Raw genomic sequence first — 17,221 nt, 5'->3', positions numbered from 1 at the left:
GAAGCTGATCATTCTAAGCGCCCCACTAGTGTTAAATGGCGTGTCTCATTTCTGTAACATTCTGCTGGAGAGCTTGTTCTTTTGAAAAACAACAGATTACTGGCTGGATCAAATAGAAGAAAGAACGCCTAAAATAGAAAATGAATGCAGCCATCACATCTAAGAAATGGTAAGCTGCAATATAAGAAATGTTTGTTTTTGAGTTTAATACCACTTTAATAAACTACATTCACTTTTTGGAATACTACATGTATAAAATGTTTTATACTTTGTGACAAATCTATATCCTTAAATAACAAACATTTAGTTAGACTGGGGGAGTTTAATTATTATACTGATAATTTAGCACTTGTCACTAGAGTTAGGCAAGAGTCATAGGTTACCTAAGCTTGGTATATATAAAAAACAAAACGTGTAAGTACACATGTGATTCAGTACTCATATAATAATGTTGTAATATTTTCAGATGTTACTGTGGTCAGCTTATTACTCAGCATATCCCAGTTCCTCAAAATGCTATAGCTAATAAGAATGGAGAGGACAACAAGCAGTTGGAAGCTGTGCCTGACAAGTGGTCTATTAGTAAGCACACACAGCTGAACCCCACAGATGCTTATGGAATCTTAGAGTTTCAAGGAGGTGGACACTCCAACAAAGCAATGGTGAGTTCTATGGTTATATATATATATATATATATATATATATATATATATGTTATATGCTTTGAAGTAACATGGGGCCCCATATATTCAGCTCTATGAAACTGGAAATGTATGTGTTTTCTATTACTTCAGAAACGTTGAGAAATGAGGTCCGTTAGTCTTAAAATTTTTAGCAAAATGTTCAGTTGATTTCCATCAATTCATAGTTTGTATAAAGTAGATGAGAGGAAATCCCAGACAGCCAACACGTATAAAAAAAAGTTGGTGGCTGTAATTTCTGAGCTTTTGCTGTTTTTATTAACAGCCATTGGTGTGCGCAGCTTATTGCACCCCAGAGCACAGATCAACAGAGCAGTGGACAGTGTCAGTAGTGCAGAGATTGGTGTCAGTATGGCAGTAGATGGTGTCTGTAGTTTTTATTTGTATTCTTTTTTTATTCTTTTTCTGCAATTTATTTTTTTTTAATTATTCTTTCAAATATTATTATTTTATTTTTATTTTTTTTTTACTATTTTTTAGGAGCCCCGCTGGGGGGGCTTTGGTGAAATATCAAGGGTCTAAACAGAGCTTCCCCATTCCCTTTCTCTGCAGCCTCAGCTGCACTGGACAATGAAAGTGTTCTGTGCTGAGGAGCTACCTGTCCATTCACAAACTGTAGTCATAGTAGACATAGTTTACTATGCTTCACTTAAGAATGAACACAAGAGCAATTGGTAGAGATCACTCTCTTTGTTCATTTATTCATCCATTCTGAAACAACCCCCCGCAGCAGTGTGTGGGGGAGGAAAGGAGGGAAGCTAGCAGCACTGTAGGGGGAGACAAGGGGAACCAGGAAGCAGGAGGAATCGGCACCCCACAGGGTGATTGGGGTGTGCCCAGGCACATTTGGCACACCCTGTGCACACGCCTGTGGTAACAGCAAAACATATCTAACTCCTTAGCTATTTTGAATTTAGAATGGCTTGACCAGCCCAAGAATTGTATTTTCTTTAGGGTATGAGTACTGTCCAATGGCTGGCTCCCTCCCTTCCTCCCTTTTACATTTAATGCACTGCCACAGGACAATGGAATATTTTTGGGTTTAGTCCTTTTGGATATCATTGAGTTGTTACCTATAGCTTTCTATTTCTTGTTTATATACAGTGCCTTGCGAAAGTATTCGGCCCCCTTGAACTTTTCGACCTTTTGCCACATTTCAGGCTTCAAACATAAAGATATAAAACTGTAATTTTTTGTGAAGAATCAACAACAAGTGGGACACAATCATGAAGTGGAACGAAATTTATTGGATATTTCAAACTTTTTTTAACAAATAAAAAATTGAACATGCAAAATTATTCAGCCCCCTTAAGTTAATACTTTGTAGCGCCACCTTTTTGCTGCGATTACAGCTGTAAGTTGCTTGGGATATGTCTCTATCAGTTTTGCACATCGAGAGACTGAAATTTTTGCCCATTCCTCCTTGCAAAACAGCTAGAGCTCAGTGAGGTTGGATGGAGAGCGTTTGTGAACAGCAGTTTTCAGTTACATAGTTACATAGTTAGTGAGGTTGAAAAAAGACATCAGTCCATCCAGTTCAACCTATGATGTGTGTGTTGGCTTTTAACCGTACATTGTATACCCCTGTATGTTGTACATTGTATACCCCTGTATGTTGTACATTGTATACCCCTGTATGTTGTGGTCTTTAAGGTGCCCATCTAATAGTTTTTTGAAACTATCAATGCTCCCTGCTGATACCACTGCTTGTGGAAGAGAATTCCACATCCTTACCGCTCTTACAGTGAAGAACCGCTTACGCATTTTAAGGTTAAACCGCCTTTCCTCTAGTTTTAGTGATCCTGTGGTGAAATGCCATGATACAGTGTAATCGGTTAGGATCACAGCTTTCTGTCATCTCATTTGGTGTATTTACATTTTTGAAATTGCTGCCGGTTCCACCCCCCTGCGTCACAACGTTCGCAGGGAAGGGAACCGGAAGACAGGTGCCGGCATCGGCTGAGCACAAAGCGGGAGGGCGGCTGGAGGACAGTGGGGGAGGACAGCGGGATTCGCAGGGGAAGGTGATTTTTAAAATGTAAAACAGATTTCTATGCAAAACAATGTACCGCTTTTAGCACAGAAATTCTGACATAATCAGACCGTCAGGGAGGTTAATTGTGACAGCATGTGTGGGGAAGAGGATCCCCTGCCTGCTGAAACCGGGGGATCAGGTCAGGGTGTCCGCAGGTGGTTTAGTAACACGTTACATTCTGAATAGGAGTAACATTTTACTAAGAGGTGAATTTATCCTTTAAGAACCCTCTTTTAAATCAACCTTGCAGAGATCCATGATTGGAGTTGGACCATACATTAATTTCAGAATTCCACCCTCCTACTAGTTCTTTTCACAGATTCTCGATTGGATTCAGATCTGGACTTTGACTTGGCCATTCTAACACCTGGGTATGTTTATTTGTGAACCATTCCATTGTAGATTTTGCTTTATGTTTTGGATCATTGTCTTGTTGGAAGACAAATCTCCGTCCCAGTCAAAGGTCTTTTGCAGACTCCATCAGGTTTTCTTCCAGAATGGTCCTGTATTTGGCTCCATCCATCTTCCCATCAATTTTAACCATCTTCCCTGTCCCTGCTGAAGAAAAGCAGGCCCAAACCATGATGCTGCCACCACCATGTTTGACAGTGGGGATGGTGTGTTCAGGGTGATGAGCTGTGTTGCTTTTACGTCAAACATAACGTTTTGCATTGTTGCCAAAAAGTTCGATTTTGGTTTCATTTGACCAGAGCACCTTCTTCCACATGTTTGGTGTTTCTCCCAGGTGGCTTGTGGCAAACTTTAAACGACACTTTTTATGGATATCTTTAAGAAATGGCTTTCTTCTTGCCACTCTTCCATAAAAGCCAGATTTGTGCAGTATATGGCTGATTGTTGTCCTATGGACAGAGTCTCCCACCTCAGCTGTAGATCTCTGCAGTTCATCCAGAGTTATCATGGGCCTCTTGGCTGCATCTCTGATCAGTCTTCTCCTTGTATGAGCTGAAATTTTAGAGGGACGGCCAGGTCTTCGTAGATTTGCAGTGGTCTGATACTCCTTCCATTTCAATATTATCGCTTGCACAGTGCTCCTTGGTTTGTATGTTTAAAGCTTGGGAAATCTTTTTGTATCCAAATTCAGCTTTAAACTTCTCCACAACAGTATCTCGGACCTGCCTGGTGTGTTCCTTGTTCTTCATGATGCTCTCTACGCTTTAAACAGACCTCTGAGACTATCACAGTGCAGGTGCATTTATACGGAGACTTGATTACACACAGGTGGATTCTATTTATCATCATTAGTCATTTAGGTCAACATTGGATCATTCAGGGACCCTCACTGAACTTCTGGAGAGAGTTTGTTGCACTGAAAGTAAAGGGGCTGAATAATTTTGCACGCCCAATTTTTCAGTTTTTTATTTGTTAAATATTAGTTAAACATTCGTTTTTTATTTGTTAAAAAAGTTTGAAATATCCAATAAATTTTGTTCCACTTCATGATTGTGTCCCACTTGTTGTTGATTCTTCACCAAAAATTACAGTTTTATATCTTTATGTTTGAAGCCTGAAATGTGGCAAAAGGTCGAAAAGTTCAAGGGGGCTGAATACTTTCGCAAGGCACTGTACATTAACCGTCAAAGGCTGGAAATTCGATAGTGTTGTTACATTTTCGGTGCAGTTTTTTTTCTAATACAAAAACATTTATTAGCAAAATATTAACAACTGCAACTGTCCTATAAAAAAAAGAATGTGTTTGCAAAGGGTACACAATCACGTGCAATTAAAAAAATAAAAATAAAAATATTTTTTTCTTGCACGTGATTGGATAATAAAGTCAGCACAGCTTTTATCTCATCCACTAAGCTGAGTGAAAATCCACTTTGCAATGTGAACATACAATAGCTCTTTATTAAGTCAGACCCATTTTCTGATATTTATCCTTGACTGATGAGTGATCAATAATTTGTTTTTTTTTGCAGTACATCCGTGTATCTTACGATACAAAGCCTGATTCTCTGCTTCACCTCATGGTAAAGGAGTGGCAGCTGGAACTCCCTAAGCTATTAATCTCTGTGCATGGAGGACTCCAGAATTTTGAAATGCAACCTAAGCTAAAGCAAGTGTTTGGGAAAGGACTAATTAAAGCTGCTATGACTACCGGGGCCTGGATATTCACAGGGGGTGTCAGTACAGGTGAGACCTCTTATACTTCACACAACTGATTCAGTAAACAGATAGATACAAATTTTAAAGCCTAACCCCCCGACAGAGCAATCATTAGACAAACTATAGCAATAAATAAAATAATAACATGGTCCTGTTCAAAAGTTTGCATACACTTAGCTCTTAAATGGATGTATTTTCCCTTTTTGCATCAATCACTTCCAGTCTTTTGTGATAGTTGTGAATGAGGCCTTTTATTTATGTAGAAAAGTTTCCCATTCCTCTTGGCAAAAATCTACCAGGTCCTGTAATATTTTTGGTTGTTTAGTATGAACTGCATATTTGAGATCTCCCCAAATTGGTTCAATGATGTTCAGGTCAGGAGATTGTAATGGCTACTTCAGAATCTTTACTTTTTTCTGTTATAGCCACTGAAGGGTCTACTTGGCCTTATGTTTCCAATTATTCTGATGCTGGAAAGCTTAGGTGTGCCCCATTGTTAATTTCCTCTAATGTTTTTTAATATGTTGTATTCATTTTTCCATCAATTTTAATTAAATTTGTCAAAAATAGCAGAGATCCACCTCCATGCTTCACAGTAAGGATTATCTTTATAGGCCTTCTTGGCTTACCCTCAAACATAGCATTTATAGTTGTGACCATGAAGTTCAATTTTAGTCTCATACCTCCAACTAATTTTGTTGTTTTTGAAGCTTCTCTATGTGCTGATGGGTTTAATTGTAAGCTCACTGTTTTTTGGAGTGGGTGCAGCAAATATGTTACAAATTTTGCAGGGATATATTATGTTTATTCCATATAATATTATTACTTTTACATACAGTGACTCATTTTCATGAACATTTCATATAACAATGAACACACTTCTATCATTTTTTTTTTACTTTTTTGTTTTCACAAATCAAATGTTTTTAGTCTCCATGTTTGCCAAAGAGCTAAGAGAATGCATTGAATCTTCTTGGAACCCTGATAATTTGGACGCTATCTTTAAAGTGAAGTTCCACTTTTTCCACCTCCTCCTTCCTACCTCTACCACCTTTGGAACCATCTTTTTGGGGGAGGGAGCATGTACCTGGTTTTGACAGGTACCTGTGCCTAGGCAATTAGAGCGGAAGTTTGCCCTACTCTTCCTTTGCCCGCAGCCTTCTGGGACATAGCAAAAGGGTGCGGGACCATTCAGAAAGTGCGGCTTGGATCGCACATGCAAGTGGGAAGCCGGTTGTGAAGCTGAAAGGAATCACGGCCCTATTCCCACACTAAAGATGGGGACCTGAAGACCATTAACTGAACTGGCTTGGGTGGGGATGCTGCTGGATCCTTGGACAGGTGAGTGTTCTTTTATTAAAAGTCAACAGCTACAGTATTTGTAGCTGATGATATTTAATGTTTTGTTCCTAGGGTGAAGATCCTCTTTACGTTTATTGTAGAAAATAAATCATTAGCATGTGACTTGTTTTCTGATCTTAGATTGCACATGATCCTTCCTGCGCTTTGCATTTTTTCAGGTGTCATTCGCCATGTGGGGGATGCATTGAAAGATCACTCTTCCAAGTCCAGAGGACGAATATGTGCCATAGGTATTGCCCCTTGGGGCATTGTAGAAAACAAAGAAGATCTAATAGGAAAAGATGTAAGATGTTTAATATCAATTAAAAATTAGAATGGTTACAATAAGTGTTTTTTTTTTAAAGTGGGATATTAACAAACATTATTATACTTGTTTCCAGTGTCACTGCTGTTTGATTTATCTAGCAGTTACATTTTTTCTGCTCTTATTTTGTATTGGACACATTTGGTTTTATATTGCTGAAAATCCTATCTGTCTTTTCTGACTTGCAATACAGGTAAAACCTCTCAGGGTTTAGATTAGGTTCACATTGTAGATAATTTACATCAAACGCACACTGAAACACCAATCAGATTACAATCTAAACCGGAAATGTGAACGTGATTGGTGATCCAATCAGATTACCATCTAAACAGGAAATGTGAATGTGATTGGTGATACAGGTCAGGAATTGTAGAGTACATGCTACTGACCTTTTATCGGACTTTGGGTGTTTATTCTGCCCGGGATTACTCAGAATTCAGATTAAGGTAAACTCAGTAAAGTTTTGCATATAAATACAGTTGCTGGATAGCATTAGAAGCTTACTGGATACTTTTGCATATTTCCTGAAATTCCCTTTTAACAGTTAAGCTACCCTTGCTGGCTGCCATTGTTGAAACCAACAGTTAGTTATGGCAATAACAATTGTTACTCTTTTTTGAATTGAGCCTTTTTGTTTTTACCTTTTTTTTTACACAAGAGGGTCATAACTGGATTTATGTGTGTTCAATTACCAGGTAAATAAACCTTATCAAACAATGTCAAATCCCCTGAGTAAACTCTCCGTCCTGAACAACACTCATACTCATTTCATCCTTGCGGATAATGGCACACTTGGAAAGTATGGAGCAGAAGTCAAGTTACGGCGTCAGCTAGAGAAGCACATATCTCTTCAGAAAATTAATACTAGTAAGTGCTATTTAAAATCTCCAAATATTGGTTGCTTTCATGTTTTTTATTTGCATCTTCCATTCTGTTAAATGCAGCCAATGGTGACACACGAATTTATCTTTAATAAGTTTCTCTTTTACAAGCTGTGCTCAGTGGGCACTTTTTCTAGTACACATATAGAGGTAAAAAGCAGTGCACTCCAAACTGCAGTCTTGAGGCCAGATGCAGCCCTTGCTTGCCTTTATCAGGCCCATGGAGCATAGTTCCTGCCACTGACACCGACAAAGGGGCACTATTCCTCACGCTGACACCAATGATGGGGCACTATTCCTCCCACTAACATAAATTATGGGGCACTATTCCTCAAATGGATACCAATGATGGGGCATTATTCCTCCCACTGATACCAATGTCGGGGCACTGTTCCTCCCATTATACAGCGCATCCTTTTGTAGATATGCATTTTGTAAAGAAGAATTCCAAGTTAGAATATTTTATACCTAGTTACATCAGTCCAGCTTGGACAAATGTGGCAAAGCATTCTCTGATTGGACAAGGTGGAGAGTGTAACATCACTGCCCTTCCTCTCCACTTTTACCAATCAGAGAATGCTTTGTATTTATTCAGAAAATGCAAAGTATTCTTTAAATGGTGCTGGTACTGAGTGGACAACCTCCTGTGTTCAGAATGGAGCAGGGCAGCCACTTGGCACAGGACCCAGAAGCTAGTGGAGATCACTAGAGTAGCGGTGCCTACTTCAGTGATTTCTAGCTTCAACAGGGATTGACTATGTCTGGTACAGTAAATGAATAGTTACATTGGTCCAAACTAGATGAATGTAACTATGTATAAAATATCCATACCTGGAATTCTTCTTTCGACTTTCAGTTCATTGCTAGATATTTGGTTTGTTTTCATAGAACTCATTGTACTTATGAAAATGCATGATTTGTGCAATTTTTAAAACTTTGGTATACATTTTACAGTTTACAGGCACAAGACCTTAGACTAATTGTTTAGTTCAACTCAAAGCTCACATTCTTATTCTTATAAGATGTTTGTTTGCAACACTTAAAATATAGGAAAGATATCACTGGCTATCACTAAAGGTATACAATGTAGTAATACTACTGCCATTAGCTCTTCTATTATGAAAAATGATTTGGTTTAGACTGGGATGAACCTTAGCCTGATTTTCATTGCTAAGGGTTTGTTAACACCTGTGTCAGTCTATACTGCCCCAAAACAAAGCATTGCGGCATATGTAATACTCTGAGTTGCTGCATGTTATCTTTTAGAAGCTGGGCTGGGGGGGGGGGGTAAAATCATGGCTGAACCCCCCTTCAACTGTGTGAATTAGACCTAACTGTGTACCTGGCAGGGAGATTTTCCTGTCCCAGCCATCACAAAGGAAATCAGGAGAATGGTCAAACGTAGCAATATAAAACCCTACTAACCCTTCTCCACGCTACAAACAACAAGTCCTAGAATTGCTACCTATTGGACAAATTAACCTTACTTCCTATCTCAATGACAGCAAGTTAGGAGAAACCCTTACAATGGGGGCACAGAAAGCAATAATATATAATATTTTTTTATTCCTAATCAATGAGTTTCTTTGTAACGTTTAAGCAATAGCCTCATCCTCTTTAAATACTTCATAATTTTTTAGATTGCTATACTAAGTGTCAAGACATTTACTATCATTAATGGAAATTTTGTGTATTTATTGAAGACAGTGACAACGTGACACATGGGTTTCCCTTTGTCATCCTATGCCTGGGAATAAAAATGAGGCAGGGACAGCAAAGGGATGCTCAGCTGTCATCTCCTGCATCTGCATAACCCTCATCATGAAAAACAGTACTGTTCCTAAAATGTATATATTGAATTTAATGTTCCTGTTTGTTTGTGGGCTCTATTCGTGCATGCTAAGTAGAATTTGCTGTAATATATATGATCTTGTATATTAAAATGTTATGTAGTGATCCATACCAACCAGTCAGAAATCATCTGTCATTGGTTTGTGTAGTAAGAGACACTAAAAGCTGATTTCTGTTTTACTGGATATTGTGATTTTGTACTTCATGGCTCATTGCATTATCATAAAAAATATGCTGTTTTAGGTGCATTTGTAAATAGTGAAGATTGGATGTGTTATGTTAATATTATAGGATTAGGCCAAGGTGTGCCTGTTGTAGCGCTCATTGTAGAAGGTGGTCCAAATGTGATCTCCATTGTTCTGGAATGCCTTCGAGAAGAACCTCCCATCCCTGTAGTAGTTTGTGACGGAAGTGGACGTGCCTCTGACATCCTGTCTTTTGCACACAAGTACTCAGAGGAAGCAGGGTAGGATTTCATGTTCTTTATCATTGTTTACATTATTATTTTTAAAGAAGTAAAATGGTTTGGCTCAGTTAAAGTAGATTCTATTTCCAAGTTTTTGCTGCTGTGAAACTTACAGCTATGTTATATGTGTCACATCCAAACATTAGCGATAGAACAAATGACTCCCTGTGGGCTGAGCTACACAAGTAGTATGTAGTAGCAATCAGTAGCATTTAATTCTAGAAATTACATTGTGCCATCATATGAGATTTATCACCAATTCATGTAGCTTGTGTAGCTTAGAAACATGGAGCCATGTGTTCCTTTGTTTGTAGAGATCACTGGCTACTCTTGATATGAATGAGTAATCACTAGCTTTTAGAAAGCTTAAAGTGGTTGTAAACCCTTATATATACCCAGTGAAGTGATTGGCCTCACGTGATACACAAAGATGAAACAAATCCTCCTACGTATGTTGTACCTGTTTTTCTACAGCTGACTTTCCCCTACATCCATTCAAAGTGCAGAATTTACACAAGATCTCTGAGCTCTGAAAAGCAGGGGGCGGAGAGCTGAAGTTACATCAGTGAGGAGAGCTCTGAGAGCTGATTGGAGGGAAGGGACACACCCCCCTTCCCCTCCCAGTACACAGAAACAGAGCTAAAGCTGTCAATCATATGCTGTACCCTCCTCTGTCACCACTTTTCTCTTGGTGTCCTAAAAACTCATCAGAAGTGACTCATGCAGATGGCAGAGGAACAAGGCAGTGGACAGAAATGACTCTTAGTGCTCTGGATTGAGTACACACTATAGAGGAATATGCATTGTTCATATTTCATGTCTGAGGTTTACAACCACTTTGAGATAATAAAGTTGCCTGTACACTCATGCATTATGTGGTTAAAGTTTTTTCTTTATGTGTAACACTGCACTGTAAAAAATTGTAAAAAAAAAAAAAAAAAAAAAAAGCTTTCGCTGCACTACTTACCTCCTCTTCAGCACTGGCAGAGACTCATCTTTTCTTTTCAAGGTCCAGGGTCAGTGGTTTTCTGGGTTGAATGATGGTCTGCATCATTCAACACATTTCCTGTGTGTCAAAGCTGTCATTGATGCACCTCTTGGAGGTACATCACTATATCAGCCTGGGATCACATTGGAATACTGAGGAGAGCAGGGCTGATGTCTTAATGCCAGCACTCTACAGTATTGAAAACCATCAACTGCCATTGCAGAGAGAAAAAAAAAAAAAAGACCAGGGACATCTTGTGATCTGCCCGAAGGCTCCTAGTTATGCTTTGTCCAAGGGGAATTTAAAAAAAATTATGAGTGGGATATGGGAAGTAAATGTTCTTTCTTTTTTTTTACTGGGGTTCTGCTTTGCAAAGCCTGTTTCCAGCTGCTTGCTATAAGTTATTGCACAGCGCTGCCCTTTGCTTCATATAATAAACATTGTTCTGGTGTGAATGTATCTTGAAGCCTAATGTGTTTTTTTAAGTTTTAGATAGCTGGGGTAGAATTCATATTTACAGTATTTCACAAAAGTGAGTACACCCCTAACATTTATGTCAATATTTTATTATATCTTTTCATGTGACAACGCTGAAGAAATGACACTTTGCTATAATGTAAAGTAGTGAGCGAACAGCTTGTATAACAGTGGGAATTTGCTGTCCCCTCAAAATAACTCAACACACAGCCATTAATGTCTAAACTGCTGGCAACAAAAGTGAGTACACCCTAAGTGAAAATGTCTATATTGGGCCCAAAGTGTCAATATTTTGTGTGGCCACCATTATTTTCCAGCACTGCCTTAACCCTCTTGGGCACAGGTGTCAAACACAAGGCCCGCGGGCTGAATGCAGCCCCCCAAGCCATTTCATGTGGCCCTCGCACCTCTCCTGTAGCTGCGGCACCCCCTTGCCTCTGCCCCCACCCTGTCTCAGTAGTCAGCAGCAGAGCGAACAGAACTCCTTTGCCAGATCCTGTGCTTCTCTCTGCTGCTGTAAAAAGGCTTGTCTTTGCCCAACCCCCCTTCTCAGCAGTCTGCAGCAGAGAGGAGGGCAAAACTCCTCCTACAGATCCTGCACCTCGCTGTGCAGCCACAACACCACCTTGTCTCTGCCTCCCCAGTATTCAGCAGACTCTGTAAGCTGACTCCAGTCCTCCTCTGGTCCTCCTCCAGACCTTGCACTTTCTTCTTCTCAGATCCACCTGCATCTTCCGGGCAGTAGCTCAAGGTAAGGGGGGTGCATTGTAATATAAGGAAGGATGGGTGACTCTTGTCTTATGATGGTGAGGGGGCTCTTGACATCTCATGTAAGGGTGCGTGGGGTGCTCTGGACATCTGATCTTACAGCTATAACCGGCCCTTTGAGGGAAACCATAATGCTGATGCGGCCCGCGATTAAACTGAGTTTGACACCCCTGCTCTTGGGCATGGAGTTCACCAGAGCTTCACAGGTTGCCACTGGAGTCCTCTTCCACTACTCCATGATGACATCACGGAGCTGGTGGATGTTAGAGACCTTGCGCTCCTCCACCTTTCGTTTCAGGATGCCCCACATAAGCTCAATAGGGGTTAGATCTGGAGACATGCTTGGCCCATCCATCACCTTTACCCTCAGCTTCTTTAGCAAGGCTGTGGTCGTCTCGTAGCTGTGCTTGGGGTTGTTATCATGTTGGAATACTGCCCTGCGGCCCAGTTTCCAAAGGAAGGGGATCATGCTCTGCTTCAGTATGTCACTGTATATGTTGGCAGTCATGGTTCCCTCAATGAACTGTAGCTCCCCAGTGCTGGCAGCACTCATTAAACCCCAGACCATGACACTTCCACCACCATGCTTGAATGTAGGCAAGGCACACTTGTCTTTGTACTCCTCACCTGGCTGCCACCACACACGCTTGACACCATCTAAACCAAATAAGTTTATCTTGGTCTCATCAGACCACAGGACATGGTTCCAGTAATCCATGTCCTTAGTCTGCTTGTCTTCAGCAAACTGTTTGTGGGCTTTCTTGTGTATCATCTTTAGAAGAGGCTTCCTTTTGGGGCAACAGCCATGCAGACCAACTTGATGCAGTGTGTGGCGTATGGTCTGAGCACTGACCCCCCTCCCCTTCAACCTCTGCAGCAATGCTGGCAGCACTCATACGTCTATTTCCCAAAAACAACCTCTGTATATGACGCTGAGCATGTACACTCAACAGCTTTGGTTGACCATGGCAAGGCCTGTTCTGAGTGGAACCTATCCTGTTAAACCGCTGTATGGTCTTGGCCACCATGCTGCAGCTCAGTTTCAGGGTCTTGGCAATCTTTTTATAGTAGGCCATCTTTGTGTAGAACAAGAATTCTTTTTTCAGATCCTCAAAAAGTTTGTTGCCATGAGGTGCCATGTTGAATTTCCAGTGACCAATATGAGAGAGTGAGAGTGATAACACCAAATTTATCACACCTGCTCCCCATTCATACCTCAGACATTGTAACACTAACGAGTCACATGACACTAGGGAGGGAAAATGGCTATATGGGCCCAATTTGGCCATTTTCACTTAGGGGTGTACTCACTTTTGTTGCCAGCGGTTTAGACATTAATGGCTGTGTGTTGAGTTATTTTTAGGGGACAGCAAATTTACACTGTTATACAAGCTGTACACTCACTACTTTACATTGTAGCAAAGTGTTATTTCTTCAGTGTTGTCACATAAAAAGAATAAAATATTTACAAAAATGTGAGGGGTGTACTCAGATTTGTGAGATACTGTATATAAGTTTCTGTTTGTGACTCTACTGGATAGACTTTTCCTCCTTAAATATAATATTGATGTGCAAATGTATTTTTTCAAATGAAACCTCACTTTCACTTTTACTGGACAGCTTGGTCTGCCTGTAAATATGGGGGGAAATGTTAATAATGGCCTTTGGAATAGATTAAAATTAGAGGTTATAGTGGTCCTCCAAGGATGCAAAAATATGTGTGGTGGAGCAAAACTCAATTATATAACACACATTCTGTAAATTTTGTTGACCCATGAGATAAAACCTTTGGTAGATAGTTATTTGGTGAATTAGAAAGTAAGACATAGTGGCAAGATAAGTCTTATTCTATGGACTTTATTTAAATGTGTTTATTTCAATAATTTATGCATGTACACATATAAATGTGTGTTATTGGTCTAAACCAGTGATGGCGAACCTTGGCAGCAATGAGGAGGGGAGAAGCCGCTCAGGTGTGTGTTTCAGACCCGGTGCAAGTCAGATCCGTCATCCAAGAGTAGAAGAAATCCAAATTTGAGACCGCACTCAGGGTGTATGATGAAATCAAAAAGTTTCTTTATTCCTCATAAATTAAGTAGACAGACAGTGTACAAACAGACGTGTCGGGTTGACGCGTTTCACGACACTGTAGGTCGCTTACTCATAACCACACGACGTGGTTGGATTTCTTCGGCGAACCTTGGCACCCCAGATGTTTTGGAACTACATTTCCTAGGATGCTCAACTACACTGCAGAGTGCATGAGCATCATGGGAAATATAGTTCCAAAACATCTGGGGTGCCAAGGTTCTTCATCACTCGTCGAAACACTGTATAGACATTTGCACATCTGTACAAATGTAAATGCAAGCATTTACAGACCATTTTATGCATTGTTTTTACAAAGGATCTTTCTGGTAGCAAGATCATGTGTAGATGATTAGTGACTTCATTACAGTCAGGGTCATGTGCCCCAAATAATTCACTCGTAGTCCCTTTCTAACAAAACAAAGACAATTTGAAGAGCAAAACTATTTTCTAAAATGTGCTTAAAAGCCCATTTTCTTCTTTTTACCTTATTTCAAACTTCAGGCAGCCCTGCTCCAATAAAAGTAAAAGAAAGAACCTCCTTTCCTGCACTGTCCCCTGAAGTTTTACCACTCCATGTGGGGAGGTGGTGCCTCCAGGGGGTAGTTGGGAAGACTTGGGTGAGGGAGAAGAGGCTAGATTTTTCTTTAATGTGTACATGGATGGCTCTCAGCATGGCTTGCATTTATGAGTATAAAACTATGAGATGTTTATTGCTCTGGCTACTTTCTTTGATGTGTATTTGTAGGGTAATCAGTGAATCTCTTCGTGATCAACTTCTTGTTACCGTTCAGAAAACATTTAACTACAGTCGGAACCAGGCTCACCAGCTCCTCGTTGTCCTTATGGAATGTATGAAGAAAAAGGAACTGGTAAGAAAAATATTGAAATTGCATGGTAAACCTCAACAAGGTACAGAACTGGGTACACGTTGTACCTAAATTGGCTAGGAACACATGCAGTGTCTTTCTGCCAACCAGTGTCTGGTGCTTGGCACACTGACATCAGAGAAGTACAAGCGTTAGGTAAAGAAACAGTAATCACACTGCAGTATGCACTTAAAGAGACACTGTCACCTTTCTCATTCAGGGCACAATGACAGTTTCTTTGCAAAGAGTTAATTAACCCACTGATTCTCACCTTGCTAGTACTTCTCTGCTGCTTCTTCCTCTGTCACAGCTGGTGACAATGCCTGGTGCATCAGGGTATGGGTACCTACTGTATGTGACAATGCTCAGGTCTAGCAGGCAATTAATAGCCTTTAGTACTGTCACATGGCAGAGGAAGTGACATCACTTCTTACCGTAGCATCTGACTCTAGCTGACACTGGGGATTTTAGTGTTGGCTGTGAGAGAGGAAGAAGCTGTAGAAAGTGCTGGTATCCTTGTGCACTACACCGTCACTATGCCCTAAATGGGCAAGGAAAACTGCTTTGAGAGAAATACAAAGGCTACCATTGCTGATCTCTTTCTCAATATGCTAGTTTCTTTGCCAAGTATTATTATTACTTTTTGAGTTACTAACCCTAAACAAGCATGCAGGATAGAAAAGTTATAATTAAGTCAGAATTCCTGATCTGCATTCTTGCTCCTGGTTAGTGACTCAAAAAGTGTTGAAATCATTAAATCAGACAGACAGCTAGGCAACTAGTATTTTCCAAAGTAGTGTTTGGTAATGGCCATCTCCATACTTCATCAGTACAGGTTCCCTTTAAGTAAATATTAAAGAGGACCCTCAGTACTCTTTAGTTTTTGTCCCCAACCTCCCCCTCCCCTTTCCCAGAACTGCCATCCTTATTCCTCTGGCATGTGCACACCCTCTCTTCAGGTCCCAGCAGAACCCTGTGGCAAATATGCCTACACGTGCAGTAATTTACAGTGCATGAACAGACATTGCAGGGTCCATACCCACTCCATCTTTAAGCATGTGTGGGGCCCAAAGTACTGCAGCACATTCTTGTCTATAATTTCAAAATATTTTGTTCCATCAGGCCAGTGATATATATTTAGAGCATGTAGAAAATGTAATTGCAGATCCTCACTTCCATTCTGCACATACTGAGATGGAAAATTTCAAACTTTTAACAGATCACAAATCCTTCAACCTACTGTATATCAGCCTTTCTCAACTTTTCACCCCCAAGGAACCTTTGAAATTATTTTCAGGTCTAAGAGAGCCCCTGTTAAAACCAATTCATTGGGGGTTAGTAGTTAGAAATGTACCCAACATTGGTAGTCTAGGAAGAGTGAATGCCACCCTTACAGACAGCTAAAAAGATCATTGGTGTCATGCTGCTGGATATTTCAAGTGGCATTGGCCCCAGTACTATGCAGGCACCATCAAATAGGAGGTCAATCAGACACAACTCAAAGAACCTCTTTCTAACATTTAATGAAACACTAGGGTTCCAGGAAATCCTGATTGAGAATGGCTGTCCTAAATCTTACCCTTAATCCTAAACCTATCCCTGACCCCAAGACTCCATTCACATTTCCTATTTCCTGAATGAGTGACAAAGCGCATAGGAAACCTGCGTTTTGCCACGCATTTTGTTGCACCGCATACACGCTACAAATATGTTCAAACTCATATTAACCACTAGCTTGCAAAGCCAATTCTGAAAAATGGTGAGAGTTGCAATTTTTTATGTCACACGGTAGAATACATGATATTTAGTGTACATAAACACAATAGAACACCGAATTTTTGGTAAAATATTAAAGAGGATGTTATGCCAAGTAAACAAACACCAAACATGCCAGGCAATAAAATTTCACACATTTGTGGAATGGCGACAGTCTACTGTACTTTAAATTATGTATTTAAAAGCCTTTACAGCTTACCAATTTAGAGTTACACAGGAGATTTGACCCTAGAGATATTGTTCTCACTCTGACGTTCGTGGTGACACCTCTCATACCACCCGTAAAAGTAATCCAGTGGCTGCATAGCTGCTCGGATTACTTTAACTACAAAATTAATTGACTAATTGAAAAAATTATAACCGATTCAACACCAGGCCTTACTGTATATTTACATATGGAGGTGTTGAATCGGTTAAAAACATGTGACACTCCTCACCCAAAAATATTTTGGAGCTTCTTTGGCACGTTTGCCGCCCATAGGGCCATTCAAATGAATGGGCTGCTCTATGCGCGACACGAAAGAAGTG

At 40.2% G+C, this 17,221-nt stretch overlaps 1 protein-coding gene across 2 annotated transcripts in view; it reads left to right on the top strand.

The window, feature by feature from the left end:
- The first annotated feature begins 533 nt into the window (after positions 1–533).
- The window catches only part of TRPM1 (transient receptor potential cation channel subfamily M member 1), a 135,372-nt gene continuing 118,684 nt past the window's right edge, over positions 534–17,221 (top strand). For both annotated transcript variants that reach the window (XM_082254056.1, XM_082254055.1), the window contains exons 1-6: positions 534–662; positions 4,677–4,890; positions 6,384–6,508; positions 7,225–7,396; positions 9,553–9,727; positions 14,797–14,920. In XM_082254056.1, the coding sequence (XP_082110182.1) occupies positions 660–662; positions 4,677–4,890; positions 6,384–6,508; positions 7,225–7,396; positions 9,553–9,727; positions 14,797–14,920 (813 nt within the window). In that variant the 5' untranslated portion in view covers positions 534–659. The remainder of the gene's footprint in view (positions 663–4,676; positions 4,891–6,383; positions 6,509–7,224; positions 7,397–9,552; positions 9,728–14,796; positions 14,921–17,221) is intronic.

The sequence above is a fragment of the Pelophylax lessonae genome (assembly GCF_965119305.1).
Source record: "Pelophylax lessonae genome assembly, chromosome: 4".
NCBI lineage: Eukaryota > Metazoa > Chordata > Amphibia > Anura > Ranidae > Pelophylax > Pelophylax lessonae.
Note: the sequence above shows the minus strand (reverse complement) of the source record. Positions and strands in the feature narration are given on the sequence as shown.